The sequence below is a fragment of the Schistocerca serialis genome, chromosome 1, assembly GCF_023864345.2.
Source record: "Schistocerca serialis cubense isolate TAMUIC-IGC-003099 chromosome 1, iqSchSeri2.2, whole genome shotgun sequence".
NCBI lineage: Eukaryota > Metazoa > Arthropoda > Insecta > Orthoptera > Acrididae > Schistocerca > Schistocerca serialis.
The window spans coordinates 871,816,922-871,834,258 of record NC_064638.1 but is presented as its reverse complement, the minus strand read 5'-3'; the positions used below and the strand labels follow the sequence as shown (position 1 = coordinate 871,834,258).

General features: G+C 42.7%; 1 protein-coding gene across 1 annotated transcript in view; it reads right to left on the bottom strand.

Annotated features, from left to right (window-relative positions):
• LOC126486056 (ribosomal protein S6 kinase beta-1) overlaps window positions 1-17,337 on the bottom strand; it is a 168,837-nt gene that overhangs the window by 98,930 nt on the left and 52,570 nt on the right. Inside the window, exon 4 of the mRNA XM_050108921.1 lies at window positions 4,132-4,265. Within this exon, the coding sequence (XP_049964878.1) occupies window positions 4,132-4,265 (134 nt within the window). The remainder of the gene's footprint in view (window positions 1-4,131; window positions 4,266-17,337) is intronic.

Here is a 17,337-nt window from a genome sequence, read left to right as displayed (position 1 = left end):
GAGCTTTGAAAAGGAAGCTAACTATCCTTTTTGCTATCCCTGAAAATGTGGCAACACTGCACACATAGTTATTTATAGCAGATACAGTTCACCATCATGGATGGCGTTTAAAAATGCGGAGAGCTTGTCTTCACACACAGATTACGTCATGGCATGCCTCAGTCCACCAGGAGGTGGGGGCACGTCGCGGTGAGGAAGAGGTGTGCGGTATGGAACATTCCGTGGCAGTAAGGATAGCGTTTGTAATGTTTCTACCTGGTCATCAATGCAGGGAAGATGGTGTTCATTGAAAGTGGCCAGTTAGGAGTAGAGCTGCCAGTCATCTTCAGAAAGGTGCCAATTGGCTGGACGCACAGATGGGATAAGCATTAGCAAATGAATGACACAGAAATAGTGGTCACTTGAGAGTGTGTCGGAGAGAATGGACCACTCGTTACGATGAGCAAGCTGAGCAGTACAGATCACAAGGTCCAAGTGGGAAAAGGAGTGCATGGAACCAAATTGCTGGAGAATGAAATCTTGACAATGGCAGTCACTCGTGCTGGTAAAACAGCAGAAAAATCATTAGACAAATGTTGGCCAAAGAACCCGAGACAGAAGCCAACACACAGTTTGTCAGATTAGATTGAGCAGGTTGTAGATACTTACTAGGAGAGAGCCTCTCTGACAGGGGCGTCTAGAGCCCCAAAGGCGATGGTGGGCACTGAAGTCGCTGAGCAGCAAAACAATAGGAAAAGCTGAGCAATAAGTTACAAAATGCCTGCCCTGCTGACAGCTGAAGACGAGAGTGAGTAGATGTTGTGAACAGAGAAGATTAAACCAGGAAGGGAAAGACGAATAGCAACAACTTGAAGCTGGATGTGCAAGGAAATGGTGTGACTACAGACATCAGCTTGAATGAACAACACAACTACCTCATGAACCACAGTTCCCTGCCTCATAAGCATGTCAAAAATGGACTGAAATTAAGTGTGGGAAGTGGAAGTGATTGTAAGAGCGTAATTTTGTTCCTGGAGGTAGAAAAGGACTGGACAGTATGATCGAAAGTGAAGCTGTAATTTAACCCTATTTGATTTCATGCTGTGAATGTTCTATTGGAGAATAACCATATTTGAAGATAGACAGGAGATGTGTCAAATGTGGCGGTAGTTACAGTGGTGGCTGCCGAGTGCCAGAATTTGAACATACACAACAACCAGGTTCTGAGGTTGGATGGTTCGGGTCCATTAGTTTGACAGAGGTGTCTGTATTCGCTTTCAGTTGGGGAACAGAGTGGTTGTAGGAGGTGTGTCCTGGTGAAATGAAGGTTGGTTGGGTGAAGGTATCGTGTAGTGACATTGTTGAAGACGAACATCGAGGTGGAGATGGTGACTTCCTTTGACTGCTCGGAACCTTGACGTTTGTCAAGTGCAGACTGAGACAATGGCTGGCCAGAAGTGTGCAGAAAGTCATTGTGGGTGTACTCTTTTTTGGCTTTCCATGCTTCTGTTTGCGAGGCAAGCAATTTCACTGATGCAGACAAAAGTTTATTGGTGTAGTGTGCAACTGTAGCAGGTGAAGATGAGGAGGTGACCTTGGAGCTCGACAATTTCACAACTGTGGCGCTAAATTGGAAGTCGCAAGTCTATATAATCATGTCCTTCATAGGTAAGGGTGTAGTGAGAGCTGTACTGTAATTGTCAGAGGGTGGTGTATAAGGTTTACAGCTAGTAAACATTATCCAAGCAATGTGAGTAGGGACCTTTTCTTTCACCCAGATCTCCTGAATGGCTGTCTCACTGAGGTAGATTAGACAGTCACTGGATGAAGCAGCATGATCATCCTTGTAGTTGATAGAGTGAGGGGAAGGACTTGGACACACACCCTCATGAGAATCCCTGCCGCAGGTGACTTATTTAGCTGCTTTTTCACAAGATTCAGGGTGTGGTTGTAGCCCTGACATTTATAACAACATGTGGGATTTGGGATATATGGTCTGACAGTAATAGCTTTGTAGCCAGCCTTAATTTTTGATGGAAGTACCACATGGTCAAATGTGAGGAGTAGAGTGCTTTTGGGACTAATTCTTTATCAACCCTTTTCATGATGTGGAGAACGAACTGCAGTCACTCCCTGGTCAGTGAGATAGGCTGTTATTTCAGTCTCAGTCAGACCATCAAGCAGCCTAGTGTATATGACACCACAGGGGGAGTTCAGAGTGCGGTGCGCCTTTACTTTAAGAGGGTAGCTATGGAGAAGTGTTACATCATGAAGTTTCTATGCTTGAAAAGCACTATCCGTTTTCAAAAGCAAGGTCCCATTACACAACCAAGAGCAGGACTTCACAGGACTGGCAATGGAATCTACACCCTTTTGAATAACAAATGTATTAACTGTCATTAAATTGTCACCATCTTCCTTGAGTGACACCATGAGGTATCCGGATGCAGCTCGAAGAGGCATCAATTCTTTCATCTCAACCCATTTAGGTTTTTGAGATGTGGAACTCATCACAAAGAATCCCTTATGATTGCCAGTATATCTGATGACACGCTCCTCCCGTCCCCTGTTACCATTAGCAGCCAATATTGTGGTTGCATGACAGACAATATGTCGGGTGTCGAATGCTATAAATATATATGGCCTTTTGCAACCTCACACTGAAGGGGTTCCTTGTGAGACTGGATCTAGTTTCCTGAGCAAATCCAGTGTTACTTTCTGCCAAACTCTGTGTTGATTCTTGCCGAGCTCTGCATTGGTAGTGTGAAGCACTCCAATCTGTATAGGATGAACATCCTTTTCTTTTGGCATATGGGATAAACAGGCTTCTGTGTACTAATGGAAAGGTTTACATCTGAACTACCACAAGAATCACGAATACAAGACAGACAGAACATCAAAGTCTTTGCTGACTACAGAAAAAAACTCAGCTGGAACAAATCATGTGCTTCAGTCAGGAAATCCTGATGTGAAGTTTTCCAAAACCAAGCTTTTATCTACAATGGCAATATATTATCAAGGCTATATCAAATGCCACAAAAATATGCAAGCATGGAGATGACCTTAACAGAAAATAAGAAGCCATGAAACATTTAAGGATAGAGGATCTGCAAAATCAATATACAAGTTTTTAATCCTTGACAGGCGACAAAAGCCGAGTTTTATCTTCTTACAAGGATTATATATATGCTGATCATATGTAAACTTGAAGATGCCCATTTTACACAGTATTTATGTCAGCCTGGCACATCCAACTCATCTGTTGGCAAAACTCTGTGTCACCCAGAGCATCTCTGAAAATGTCCAGTGACCTTCTGCACGAAACAGCAGAAACCATACCCATACAACCTGGAAGACTAATCAGCAATTGTTCATAGGCCTTAGTGTGAGCTATAAGACTCAAATTTTTGTGGGATACACACAAGAAGAAGCAATATACTGGCCAACTCCTATCAGAATGTATGCTCTCAGAATTTTAATTGTCAGCTACACTGTGATTAACAACAACTAACTTCTGTCACTGGTGGCTGATAAGCACCTCTTATGTAATTTTCCATTATCAATGTGTTCCCCCTCCATATTTTTCCATTTCTGAAGTTAACTAGCTCAATTTTCAAGCTGATAAGAAGTGCCTAAATACTTGTTTTCTGTGTTACCATTTGAGGTGAAGAACATTCGTATAAGCAGTTTTAAGACAAACATTTTATACAGGCACAAATCGCCTAGAACAATGGAAATTACTTCCTTGCACCATTCTAAAATGGTTATAAAAACAGATTTACAGTTAATGAAACTGAGAACATGTACCACTGCAACAGTATATGCACTGGAAATAATGGGAGTTAACATGTTGTTTGCCAGAGCATACACATATTTCCTTTAGCATGAATATTTCACTTTGTCCTTCCAATGGATATTAACTACAATATTGATGTTCTCTTCTGTACAATTCTTGCATATTTTATTTACTCTTATATGCAATTTTCATCACTTTTAATGGATAACAATAATGCAATAACATTATTCTTAGGGTGTAATTGAAAATATGAGAAAAAACACAAAGTAATAGTATCGCAATATAACTATAAACATAAAAGAAAATATATTTCCAAATTATAATAAAAGTGTAGCAAAATACATGCTAGTACATACCAGGCAGTATCTTCTAGAAATATACCCTCACGCTCCAAGTGCATGAAGAGTTCCCCACCACTAAGGTATTCCAGTATGAGATACAGTTTGCCTCCAGTTTGGAATGCATACATCAGCTCCACAATGAATGGATGCTATACAAGCACACAAAAAGAATAATTTACTTCACCTTGTGATAGCATTCCTGTCTGACAGGGAAGAAAGTGCCACCACTCAAACTCAGAATAAGTACAACACTTCATTATTCAATATTTTCAGCTAAAAAGCAATAACAGATTCATGGTGACAAACTGTGTATGTTCTACATTACAGTGAAATGTGCAAGGAAGTGAAGCCACTTCACACAAGGTGGAGTGGATAAGCACTTCACTAAAAAAATGGAACATATTTTATATGAGGGAGTGAAGAGATTTCAGTGTCTAGCAGTGTGTGGACTTAAAGCCCATAGTAAATTGTCACGATCAAACATGCAGTCTAAGCTTAGTACTATCAATTCTGCCTCTCCTCTCCCTCTCATCTAACAGTTTGTGCTGTTTTAAACTCTTTATTTCCATTTATAATTTCATGTCAACTCTCACTTCCAACTGATCTGACACAATGGATTAATTCAGAATTATTATGTACAGCGTGCTTCAGATCTATGGTATTGGCACTTTTTCTTGGAATTGGTGCCATTGATCTTTTTCCAGTTAAATGCATTTTGGGAAAACCAATAAGGACAAAAAGAATAGGTGAAACTCAAATAGCCTGGAAACTGCTGGAAAACTGAAGAAACTAACTCAACTTCAGAATTTTCAGTTGGAACATGGGGAAAAGTTAGTACTGTTCAAAAGAACTCTCAAAATTGAAGACAATGGAAGTGCAGACGTTCTTGCTGCAATGCACTTTGATGCAGATCTTTTTTAAGTACCAGTAGCATGGGATTCCAGGGAGACCTGAAGTTCCACTTTAAGAAATCTACATGGCACTTTTTTTAATGAACATACCACATTTAAATTTATTATGAATTAAGGAAAGGTTAATTACAGACAAAAACCACCTTCTGTGCCTGGTTTCCGACTCAAAGTCTGGGCTTCAACTGTTGTACTGTGGACTAATGAAGCCGGCCTCAAATTTAATGACAGGATAAATATCAACAAAGGTGATCTCTCAGGTTTTCTCACTTCATTATAAGTCAGAAGAAAACCCTTACCCATAACGTGATCAAGTTAAGTTCATTCATTTTAGACAACCAGCAAATCTGGTGTAAGTGTAGCCAAGATGAACTCATCCATGATCAAGTTATAAGACAATACCTCTTTTATGAACAATCAACTAGGAAAGCACGTCTAAGCAGTGACTTGTAAGACACAGTATTATGAAGTTTAAACCTGTGATTTGGACACTTATTTATTCCACAACCATGGTAAATTGGCCTATTACACCTATGTTCTTGGATATACTTTTACCAAAATTGGTTTATATAACCAAAGATACACATTTTGATGATGACTTGTGTTCTACTCAAGTCTAATGATTTTTGATACTTTTAACACTTGAAAAGGGTCTCAGGCCAAAATCTAGATTGTGGAATAAGACCTGTTGTACAGTCAAGTGGTGCTTATCTCTTTCAGAAAGGTTCCTATGACTGACTCCACACAAAAGCAAAAATCATCATCTAGTAAATGTTGCTAGAACATGTTCCACTTTTCAACATTAGTCTTTTCTGTGCAAGCCTTTTCAGCTCTGCAGCCTAGATACACTTTACTGTATTCAAGCCATGGTCTCCAATAATTTTTACGCCCCCCCCACCCCCACCTCTTGATGTGTGGATGCAAAATGTTTTTCCTAGCCAGTACTATGTGAAGCCAAGAGAGGCCTGAGTGCAGTGTTGTAATTAGAGTGACGAACACACAAGGGTCAATACTGCAAAATATCATGCCACACGACTGAGCCCACTGGCACACACTGAGCAAGATGTTCAAATAGCCAATCAGCAGTACGACCTCACTGTGAAGGGAGCATAGTACAATTCTGCCAACCACACACAGTGGACTAAGAACATATAAATCATCTGCAGAACAACTTTCAGCCCACTGACACAGCAGGAAATAAAGAATTGAAAACCTGAAACAAAAAGCTGGCCCATGTGGGACAATGAAGAACACTGACAGGCCCAGGAAACCAGGCCACAGTCGATTGTCTTCACCAAGGGATAATGTTGCTGCCCTCAACAGACAGCTACTGACAGCCCTCAACAGACAGCTACTGACACACTGTCACTGTTCTGGAGAGGCGCGCTAGCTGCTGCTGCTGCTACCGCCGCCGCCTAAAGGTCCCTTTGCGAAATTCAACCTATGGTTATTTCAATTTATCCAAATCCCATCTCACTAATTTCCCATATTTCTGCAATTTCTTCAGTTTTAATCTGCAGTTTGTAACCAGACAATTACAGAGTGCACATCTGCCCCTGTGAATGTTTTTGTGGTTTAAAATCTAGTTTCAAAATCTGTCTTATTATATAATAATCTGTGTGTCTTCTGGACTTTTCCATACATAAAACCTTCTTTCATTATTCTTAAAACATGTATTTGCCATAATTAAACAGTGCTGTGTGGAAGATGCTACCAAGGGATTTTAACATTCATTCCTTTTCACCAGCCCAACAATTTTTCCTTACGATTGATTTCATAGTATCAAACTCCAGTAAACCAACTTGATTAAAATATAATCTCACTTTGTGTGCTGAAAAATTTATTCTTCTTCAAGCCAAAACTGCAGAAGGTACTGACGATGGACACTGGGGTCTGGAGTGAAGTCGATGTCTTAAGTCATCCCAAAGGTGTTCCACTGGTTTCAGGTTGGGACTTGGGGCAGTGTTATTCATTTCAGGACTGTTATTGTCCATAAATAATGGAACGTAGTCAAATTAAATCGGGTGATGCTGAGGGGATTAGATTAGGAAATGAGACACTTAAAGTAGTAAAGGAGTTTTGCTATTTAGGGAGTAAAATAACTGATGATGGTCGAAGTAGAGAGGATATAAAATGAAGACTGGCAATGGCAAGGAAATCGTTTCTGAAGAAGAGAAATTATTTAACATCGAGTATAGATTTAAGTGTCAGGAAGTCGTTTCTGAAAGTATTTGTATGGAGTGTAGCCATGTATGGAAGTGAAACATGGACGATAACCAGTTTGGACAGGAAGAGAATAGAAGCTTTCGAAATGTGGTGCTACAGAAGAATGCTGAAGATAAGGTGGGTAGATCACGTAACTAATGAGGAGGTATTGAATAGGATTGGGGAGAAGAGAAGTTTGTGGCACAACTTGACTAGAAGAAGGGATCGGTTGGTAGGACATGTTTTGAGGCATCAAGGGATCACCAATTTAGCATTGGAGGGCAGCGTGGAGGGTAAAATCGTAGAGGGAGACCAAGAGATCAATACACTAAGCAGATTCAGAAGGATGTAGGTTGCAGTAGGTACTGGGAGATGAAGAAGCTTGCACAGGATAGAGTAGCATGGAGAGCTGCATCAAACCAGTCTCAGGACTGAAGACCACAACAACAACAACAACATTGTCCCTAAACCATTGCCTCACAGATGCTGCTTTATGATAGGCTACACTGTCACACTGATACAGCCAATCATTGTCTGCAAACTGTTCCTTCCCTACAGACATTAGAAAATGGCGTAAAATTTGTTCACATACTTCTGCATTTAGCTTTTTCCTTAAGTGCAACAATTTTTCTTAAGTGCAACAAGGGACCACACCCAAACCATGAAAAACACCCGCATATCATAACAGCAAATCCTCCATACTTCATTGCCGGGTCCTATGTATGGTGGCAGGTAATGTTCTCAATGTTTTTTTTTTTTCAATCCCCAACCCAAACCCTTCCACTAGATTTCCACAGGGTATAGCGTGATTCACCAATCCAAATCATTCCTTTACAGAAATATGTTGCTTATGAGGAATTGTTTGACAATTTTACCCCATTATTTTTATCTCCTTATGCTAGCTAGATGCCTGGTAGCACTTCCTAACTTACACATGATGTGAAAGTTAGCTTGGCGGTAAATGTATCAATTTTTTGTAACCACTTTGTTATTTTGATTTCACTGTTTGACTGACACCAACATGTTAAATAGAACAAAGCATCATACATTTTATACATGATACATTGCATGAAAGACTGAAGTTTTTTCAAATTTTTAGATTTATGTTCATTGCTACCATAATCTAATGATTTACTTCAAAAATGGCACGAGCAATCTCAAGTTTATTATAAATAAAAATGAGGATAAGCAACCAGTCACTTGTAACAGATTTGATGCATGTAGCATACATACATGGGCACATGTAGAATCTTCAAATGCCTGCATACAGCAAGACAGAAGTCAATAAAATTGCTATACCAATATAAAGGGTCCAAATATGAGGCTAGTTTGAATAATATTATTCTGTACTGTACACCTTCATTGATATTGTAAAATAAATTTTTTTTAACATGTATTGCCATGAAAATATTGAAATGTAGTTTATTTGGTAAGTTTTATTAACCAGATAAATTTACTTCAGTGGACCATTGTCATTTTTATTTGGGCAGACAGGACAATATACAAAGCAACTTTTGAAATACGATCATTGTGCTACAGAAAGTGAACAGCGCATTAGCTACAATGAAGAATGTGCAATCACCCGGTCCTGGAAATATTCCTATTCCTGTGGAGTTACTAAAAGCTGGAGGACGCAATTTTGGAAAAAAAAAAATGGACCTTATGAACAACTGTTATCAAATGGTTCAAATGGCTCTAATCACTATGGGACTTAACATCTGAGGTCATCAGTCCCCTAAGACTTAGAACTACTTAAACCCAACTAACCTAAGGACATCACACACAGCCATGCCCGAGGCAGGATTCGAACCTGCGACCGTAGCAGCCGCGTGGTTCAGGACTGAAGCGCCTAGAACCACTCGGCTGGCAACTGTTGTCAATGAATTAAAATTCCATCCGAATGAAGAAAGATAATATATGTTTTCCATTTTCAAGGAGGGGAAACAGAAGAAAAACTGCTACTTAGTGTGAACTGCGTGTGTTTGTGTGTATCTGATGGGCACCCAATGTCGAGGTCACCAGCGCCCTTACACTTATGAAACCAAATGAATACGGAGATGAACTAAAAGTGTTTGTACAAGCTTGCACTCGAAATGACCACACAATTACTCTGTATCAGATGCACTCTCATGCGCACTAAAACAAATTAGGAGAGAAGAGAGTTAATCAAGGAATTAAAACACAGAGAAAACAAAACGCATAAGAACTAAAAGAAAAGCACAGGGAAATGTGACTGGCTGACCACTTACAAAAAATTAGAGTGAGCCAGCCACCCTTGGACACATTAAGAACATCTCCCTAAAATCTTGTTAAAAATGTAGGTCAATTCACAAAACTTTAAAACTTTAACCACATTCGTTTGATCATTACATAAAATAGACAGCAGATCTGCCTCAGCCCGCTGGTCGGCAAATAAAATGCAGTCCAATAAAATGTGGCACACCGTTATCTGCATGCCACAAGCACCACACATTGGAGGGTTCTCTCGCCGGAGTAAGAGTCCATTATCATAGGAGTGTGGCCTATTCGAAGATGAGTAAAAAGGACCTCGTCTCACCGACGTGGCTGGAAGGAAGTATTCCACGGCTGAGTTGTGGGCTTGATGACATGGAGCTTTTTATCGGTTGCAGCCAGCCATTTGTCTTCCCGTCTACACATGACTTTGTATCTCAAAAGTTAGGTGATAGTATGCAAGGGGGTAGCACACCAAAATACCAGAGGATCACGACACGCCTCCTTAGCTGCTCGATCCGTCCTTTCATTCCCTGCAATTCCAATGTGTCCAGGTGCCCAGCAGAAAGAAATCTCCTTCCCCTGTCATTGTAGGTGTAGGAGGTCATCCTGGATATTCTGGGTTACTGTATCTGCTGGGTACAAATGTTGGAGAGAGTAAAGGGCACTCAGAGAATCTGAGCAGGCAAGAAATCTGACTGACACCAGGAGAACACCTCATCTGCTCCAGTGCTCAAAAGATCACATATAATCCTGCTTCAAAGATGGTAAATTCTGGAGACAGTCTGACGTTGACTATACGATCCAGCAAAACGACAGAGCAACCAACAGTGTCCCCCTGCTTGTACCCATCCGTAAAACCAGCTACATGGTCATGGTACTCGGATAAAATATCAGTGAATATCACATTAAAAATGGAAGCAGGAGTGCTATCTCTCCTGTACTGCACCAAATCTAAAATCAATCTGGCCTCTCCAGTAACCAGGGCAGCAGATGGTTAAAACCATTGATTTGGGGTCATACTGGCTCCACATCAAGTGACTACAGCACACACTGCATGTGGATTCCAAATGGCATCAAGCCTCATGGACAGTTGAAAAATAGGCATTCCAGAGGTGGATGAGCGACAGTATGGTGTGCGGGTGAAGTTTGAGTGAGGAGCTGGCGGTAGATTGTAAGTGGCGGTTCCCCCGCCTCCGCACAGATGCTGGTCTGATAAGCACCTGTGGGCAGCTACCCTCAAGATGGGCAGCACCAATGATCCGCGAGTAAGAGAGCCTCACTGAGCAATGTTTCGGGTGTTGTTTGGAGGCACCTGTTTCAGCATTGCAGCTATCGGTAAATAGCTGTGTTTACCAGAAATCCTTCAAATGGCTTCCCATATTTTTATAGAAGGAGTGGAACAATTGATAGAGTCCAGGAACGCTTGCCATGACCTTTTCTTACTCTCCCTAACGACGCATTTAGCCGTGGCCGTCGCGACTCGAAAGACCCTAAGATTGTCTGCTGTTCTCTGACATTTAAAATATCTAAGAGCCGCACGTCTTTCCCGGATCACAGAATGGCACTCATATGTCCACCAAGGTACTCCTAAGACGACCTGAGGAATGTGGGGTGGAGAGATCAGCGGCACGATGGATCACACGTGTGATGTGGTCAGCCCACCCTTGGACGCTGTCGCAATGTTCGAACACGGCCACCTGGCTGACACGCCTCCAGTTAGCCCTGCTGACAATCCATTTTGGGGGCTTAACTTCAGGTGGTGAGTCATTTAGTAGGTGAAGGTAGATTGGGAAGTGGTCACTGGTATGAAGGTCGTCAATGACCTCTCACTGAAAAGTCGGCAAAAGTGGGAGAACAGAAAGAGAGGTCGATGGCTGAGAATGACCAAATAGCAGTACAGAAATGTGTGCGAGTACCCATGTTGAGGATGTACAGCTCTTGAGACACCCTCCAAAACCCAACCCCGAGGGCAAGTATTGATGCAGCCCGTTGAAGTCTCCAGGAGAAGGAATGGTCATAGGAGTTGTGCGACGTGATTCGTGAGAGCCTCAGAGTCTAGTGCATCTTGCGGAGGTAAATACAGTGAGCAAACAGTGATCCTTTGACACACATGAATTTCAACTGCAACTGCTTGCAGGTCAGTAGCCAAGGGGAGGGCAGAGGAGTAGTGCGCATTTGTGTCAAAACACTGCGAACCCCCCTTGGCCCTTTCCCCCAATAGGTCATCCTCGCAGTATAGCATATACCCTGCAGCACAAGGACATCTGTATCTTTAAAACGTGTTTCTTGTAAATAAAAGCACAAGGGACATGCCTGTGCTAGGAGTTTCCGTTCCTCTGCATGAGTCCTGAACCCATTCACATTCCACTGTAGTATGGAAGCCATGTCATTGGTGTGGTTTTAATTTACCCCTATCTTTGCACTGTGGAGGTGAAGCACTTTAAGAGCGAGGGGCAGTGGAGGGGCTGCCTGGACCCAAGACATGATATCCTCCTCATCAGTTGCATAGGAAAAAATTATATGTGATGGCACTCTGGACAGCCTTTCCCTGCACCCTGTCCCTTTGAGGACAAGCACTCCGCTTTTCTTGTACCTTCTGGTGCAGTTGCCGGGATTACTTTGTCCTTACTCTTTTTCCCTTGACATGTACATGTGAAAGTACGGGTGCTATTCGTGAATACAGGCACACTAGGCATCGTCTATGTCGAAGTGTCCGCCCTGGGAATAGGTTTCTGCACCATGGAGGAATATGAGGTGGCAAAGACAAGGGGTTTTGTGCCCTTATATTCTTTTTCAGCTTCGGCATAGGGGATCCACTTTGTCACTTATCTCCTGTATTTTGTGTCCTTCAGCAAAAACAGGGCAGTCTCGGCTCCAGAATGGGCAGCTCCCAAATCAGTTGATGCAGATCACTGGAGACAGACAGTCAGTCCCAGCGTCATGAGCAGCTTTCCCGCAGATTGCTTCACCTCCACAACACATGGTTATATGGCCGAAATGCTGGCATTTATAGCACTGGATATGGTTTGGAATGTAAGACCAAACATTAAGTCAAAGGAAGCTCGCTATAAGATGTTCAGGTAGTGTTGGAGAACTGAACGTGACAGTAAAAGTGGCGGTCTTTTCAGATGCTCCATTATTCATGCATGTTTGTTGCTCTGCATCGACTATTCCCTGGGATGCCCCCCCCCCCCTCTCCCTCCCACATTCCATATAGTACTTCCTTAATTCCTCAGCTGTCTTCCTCCATCATCTTTGTCCATTCTTCCACCCACTTTTTTCTCTGTAAGCCACTATCTTATTTGCTTCTTCTTCCTCTTTAAATATTCTTCTCTTGTTAATCTGGTCCCATTTCAGAACCACAAACTGAAGGCTTTGTTCTTCCTTCCCACTGCCTTCTTGACTAAGAACATTTCTAACAGCAATAAGATAAGAATGGGTTGACTAATGATTGAATCTGCCCCATGCCATGGATTTTGAATGCTGACCTCAAGAGAAGACTAATGGCTGTGGAAACGGATTATTTACAAAGGAGCACCAGAATATCACAAATCGAGAAGAAAACTAATGAAGAATTAAGAATTAGAATGAGGGAATGAAACAGTGGTAGTATTGAAATAAAATCATTAAAGATTTATGGCCATTTGTTAATGCAAGATCAACGGTGGCCATAGTGAAGTTTAGCATGGAAACCACCTCACACATGTAAACACAGCAGTACACAACATGCTTTGAAAGACTATAATAATGAAATAATGGAACACTGTGATGTATGCATGGATGAAGCCCTGGACATATGGGCTTGGCACAAGGTAACAAGCAAAGTGTCGTTAATTGATTTTTGTATTAATTAATCCTGTCACGACGATGATGACAGAAACAAAAACAATGACGAAGAGAACATGAAGGTAAAACTGACATGCAGAGGAAACAAATTCTTACGTGTTTAGTGGGTACTCCTCTGCAATAATACTGTTCCCGCAGTAAGGTACGTCATCTCCTCATACAAACAAAATTCTTCCGTCTTAAGCTCAAATTGACAAGTGGAAAGAGGCAACCAAAAAAATATGGACATAATATTTACCATCAGCTGGAACACTCATCAAGTTTTGGGCATGGAATGAGTAGCACAAAAGTTCATAAAGGATTTGAATTTCAATCATTAGCTGAATGAACATGTCTCAGGAACTGATGAATAAACTGAGTAACAATCCAGAACTGCTTAAATGGGTTGTGCTTTGTGCTGAAACATTACTGTATGGTTATGACATTTAAAATGAGATCCACATGTTCTCATGGAAACTTCCAGAACAACCAAGGCCATAAATGCTTGTTGCTTTTACTCACTAAGTTCTCTGAATGTAACGGTGTAATGTATGCTACATCATTGTTATCAGTTAGTTCAGTTTGTAAGAGGTACTTGTGTGAAACTATTTGAGGAAAATACCTGAATTTGTGGCAAAAAATGTGTTTTCATTTTGTTTTGTTTTAGGGTGCAAAAACAACTGGGGTAATACGCGCCCACGTCAAAACTATAGAACACGGAAATAGAGGAGAGTTAAATATTGTGTAAATGTCAATCCCAATTCACATATGAGAGTACAACTAAAAACAGGGACATGGAGAAAGGGCTACTAAAGACGCCATACAGGAACAGACATCCAAAACCAAAAATAAAAATGGCCTTTGCCATATTGCTTTGACAGATAAAAAGTAAAACTGCAGTAGACAGCCCACGCGTCATTAGGTAAAACGGCCAAAAACCCAGATGGCAAACCCAAAAAGGAGCGTCAATGGTTAAAAAATGGACATTCCGTCAAGAAGTGGTGGACAGTCAAAACTTGGGCACAATGTGTACAAAGTGGTAGGGGAGCACCACTTATCAAATGACTATGGCTAAAAAGCCCATGCCCAATACGCAACCTAGTTAAAATGACCTCCTCCCGGTGGGAGGGCCAAGAGGAGGTCGTCCACACCGCTGGGAGAGGCTGAATCCCATGAACAGAGGACCTATGGCAATGCCAAATGGACACCACCTCCCGACAGACGGCAGCACAGAGATCATTGGAAGGAATATAGGAACTAGCAGGCTGAGGTACAAGGACTGCAGCCTTGGCACCAGTCTCGTTTCCTGGCAGGCCGACATTACCAGGAACCCACATAAACTGCAAACTGGCTCCATCAAGAGTGAGCAACTGACAGTTTTCCTGCACCCACTGCACTAAGACATGGGCAGTGTATGGCACACATAGACTTTGAAGGGCACTGAGAGAGTCTGAGCAGATGACACAATTGAAAAGCCAGTGACGCCGGATGTACTCCGTGGCCTGATACAGGGCAAAGAGATCGGCTATAAATACTGAACAGTGTGCTGGAAGCTGATACCTAAAGATGTGGGAGGAGGAAGGAACACCTGACACCACCGTCAGTCTGAGAGCCATCAGTGTACACAAAGGTGCTATCACGAAATTACATGCGAAGGTCGTGAAACTGAAGGCGATAGAGCAAGGCTGGAGTAGTAACCTCAGGAAGCGAATGAAGGCCAAGGTGAACACAGGCCACCGTACGAAGCCAAGGTGTTGAAGAGTTCACACCCACCAGGAAAGTCACAGGTAGTGTGAAGTTAAGCTGCTGAATCAAGCGCAGAAAGGAGACTCCAGGGACGTAACAGAGAAGAGGGACACACCCCACACTGACGATCAAAGGAATCATGAAATAAGGAGGCATAGGATGGGTGGCCACGCATGGCAGACAGACGGTATACATACCTGCTGAGGAGAAAGTCACGACGGAAGCAGGACAGTGGTGGTTCACCAGCCTCAGCATACACTCTCAACCAAGCTAGCGTAAAAGGCGTCAGTGGCCAAACAAATGCCATGATGGTGGATAGTGTTGAGACGGCACAAGGGGGGTATTGACATGCAGACACATAAACAAAGCACCCGTAGTCGAGTTTCGAATGGACAAGGGACCGGTACAAACGGAGGAAGGTGGTTCAACTGGCACCTCCAGGAAGTTCCATTGAGGACACATAGGACACTGAGGAACCACATACAGTGGGGTGCCAGGTAAGACTCATCAGAGGACCAAGAGTGTTTGCTATCAAGTACAAGCCCCAGGAATTTCGTAGTTTCAAAGAATGGAAGGGCAACAGGCCCAAGATGTAAAGATGGTGGGAGAAACCATTTACACCACCAGAAATTCATACAGACGGTTTTGTCAGTGGAAAAACAAAAGCCACTGTCAGTGCTCCAGGAGTGGAGATGATCAAGACATTGCTGAAGATGCCACTCAGTGAGTCAGATCAGTGGAGAATTGCAACAGATGGCAAAATCGTCAACAAAAAGGAAGCCGGAGATGCCTGGCGGGAGACAGGCCATTATAGGGTTAATGGCAATAGCAAAGAGGACAATGCACAGGACGGAACCCTGAGGCACACTGTTCTCCTGGATAAGGTGTCTGACAAGGCAGAACCCACACACACCTTGAAAACTTGGTCTTTTAAAAATTCCTGAAGGAAACAGGACAGGCAGCCACAGAAGCCCCACATGTAAAGAGTATGGAGGGTACCAGTTCTCCAGCAGGTGTCATGGGCCTTCTCCACATTGAAAAACACAACCACAATCTGGGACTTCTACAGAAAACCATTCATGGCATGGGTGGACAAAGTAACGAGATGGTCAACTGCAGAATGCCGCACTCAAAATCCACACTGTGCAGTTGTTAGTAAATTGCGAGACTCGGGCCACCATACCAGCTGGGCACGAGTCATATGTTCCATCACCCTGCAAACACAACTGGTGAGAGAGATGGGGCGGTAGCTAGAAGGAAGGTTTTTCTCCTTATTGGGTTTAGGTATGGGTATGATGGTGGCTTCACACCAACATCTGGGAAATATGCCCTTTGCCCCAGATGCAGTTGTCCATGTTAAGCAGAAAGTGCTTGTGTGCAAGAGAAAGATGCTGCAACAACTGAATGTGGACAGCGTCTGGCCCTGGGGCGGATGATTGAGATGAACTGAGCATGATCTAGCTTGGTCATAGTAAAGGCGGCAGTGTAGCACTCATGATTCTGAGAAGAGAAGGGTATCACCTGAGCCGCCTCCACTTATTTCCGATGGAGGGAGGCAGCGTGATAGTGAGAAGAGCACGAATTTTCTCCAAAATGGCGGCCCAATGTATTGGAGATACCAATACAGTCCATGGTAACATTGTATACTAATGTCAGGACGAAAATTGTCAAATGGATCTTGGCCCCAGAGAGCCATTGGAAGTTGGCCCACGCGGCAGAGAATGGTGTGGAACTGTTAAAAGAACTAGTGAATTAAATCCAACTAGTTTTTTGCTATCCCGAAGAAAGTGATGACACTTTGCACGCAGCTGTTTATAATGAATGCAGTTTGCCATCATAGGACAATGGTTAAAAATGCAGAAAGCACGTCTCTGTGCGCAATTTGCATCACAGCATGCCTCAGTCCACCAAGGGACCGGGACATGGCATGGTAAAGAGGCAGCAGTAAGGATAACATTTGTAAGATCTTCCACGTGTTCATTAAAACTAGGGAAATCCTGTTCTTCGAAGGTCACCAGAGAGGAGTAAAGCCACCAGTCTGCCTTAGTAAGCTGCCATTTGTGTCTGCACGAAGGTGTGGTAGGAGTCAGCAAACAGACAGTACATGGGAAATGATCGCTCGAGTAGGTGTCAGAAAGAACGGACAACTCAAGACGATGGACAAGCTGGGCAGTGCAGAAGTAAAAGTCCAAATGGGATTAGGTGTGTGAGGAGTCAGAAAGTAATGTGGGTGCTCCAGTGTTAAGCCAGAAGAGGTTGAGTTGATAAAGAAGATCAACCAAGAGAGCACCTCTCCGACAGA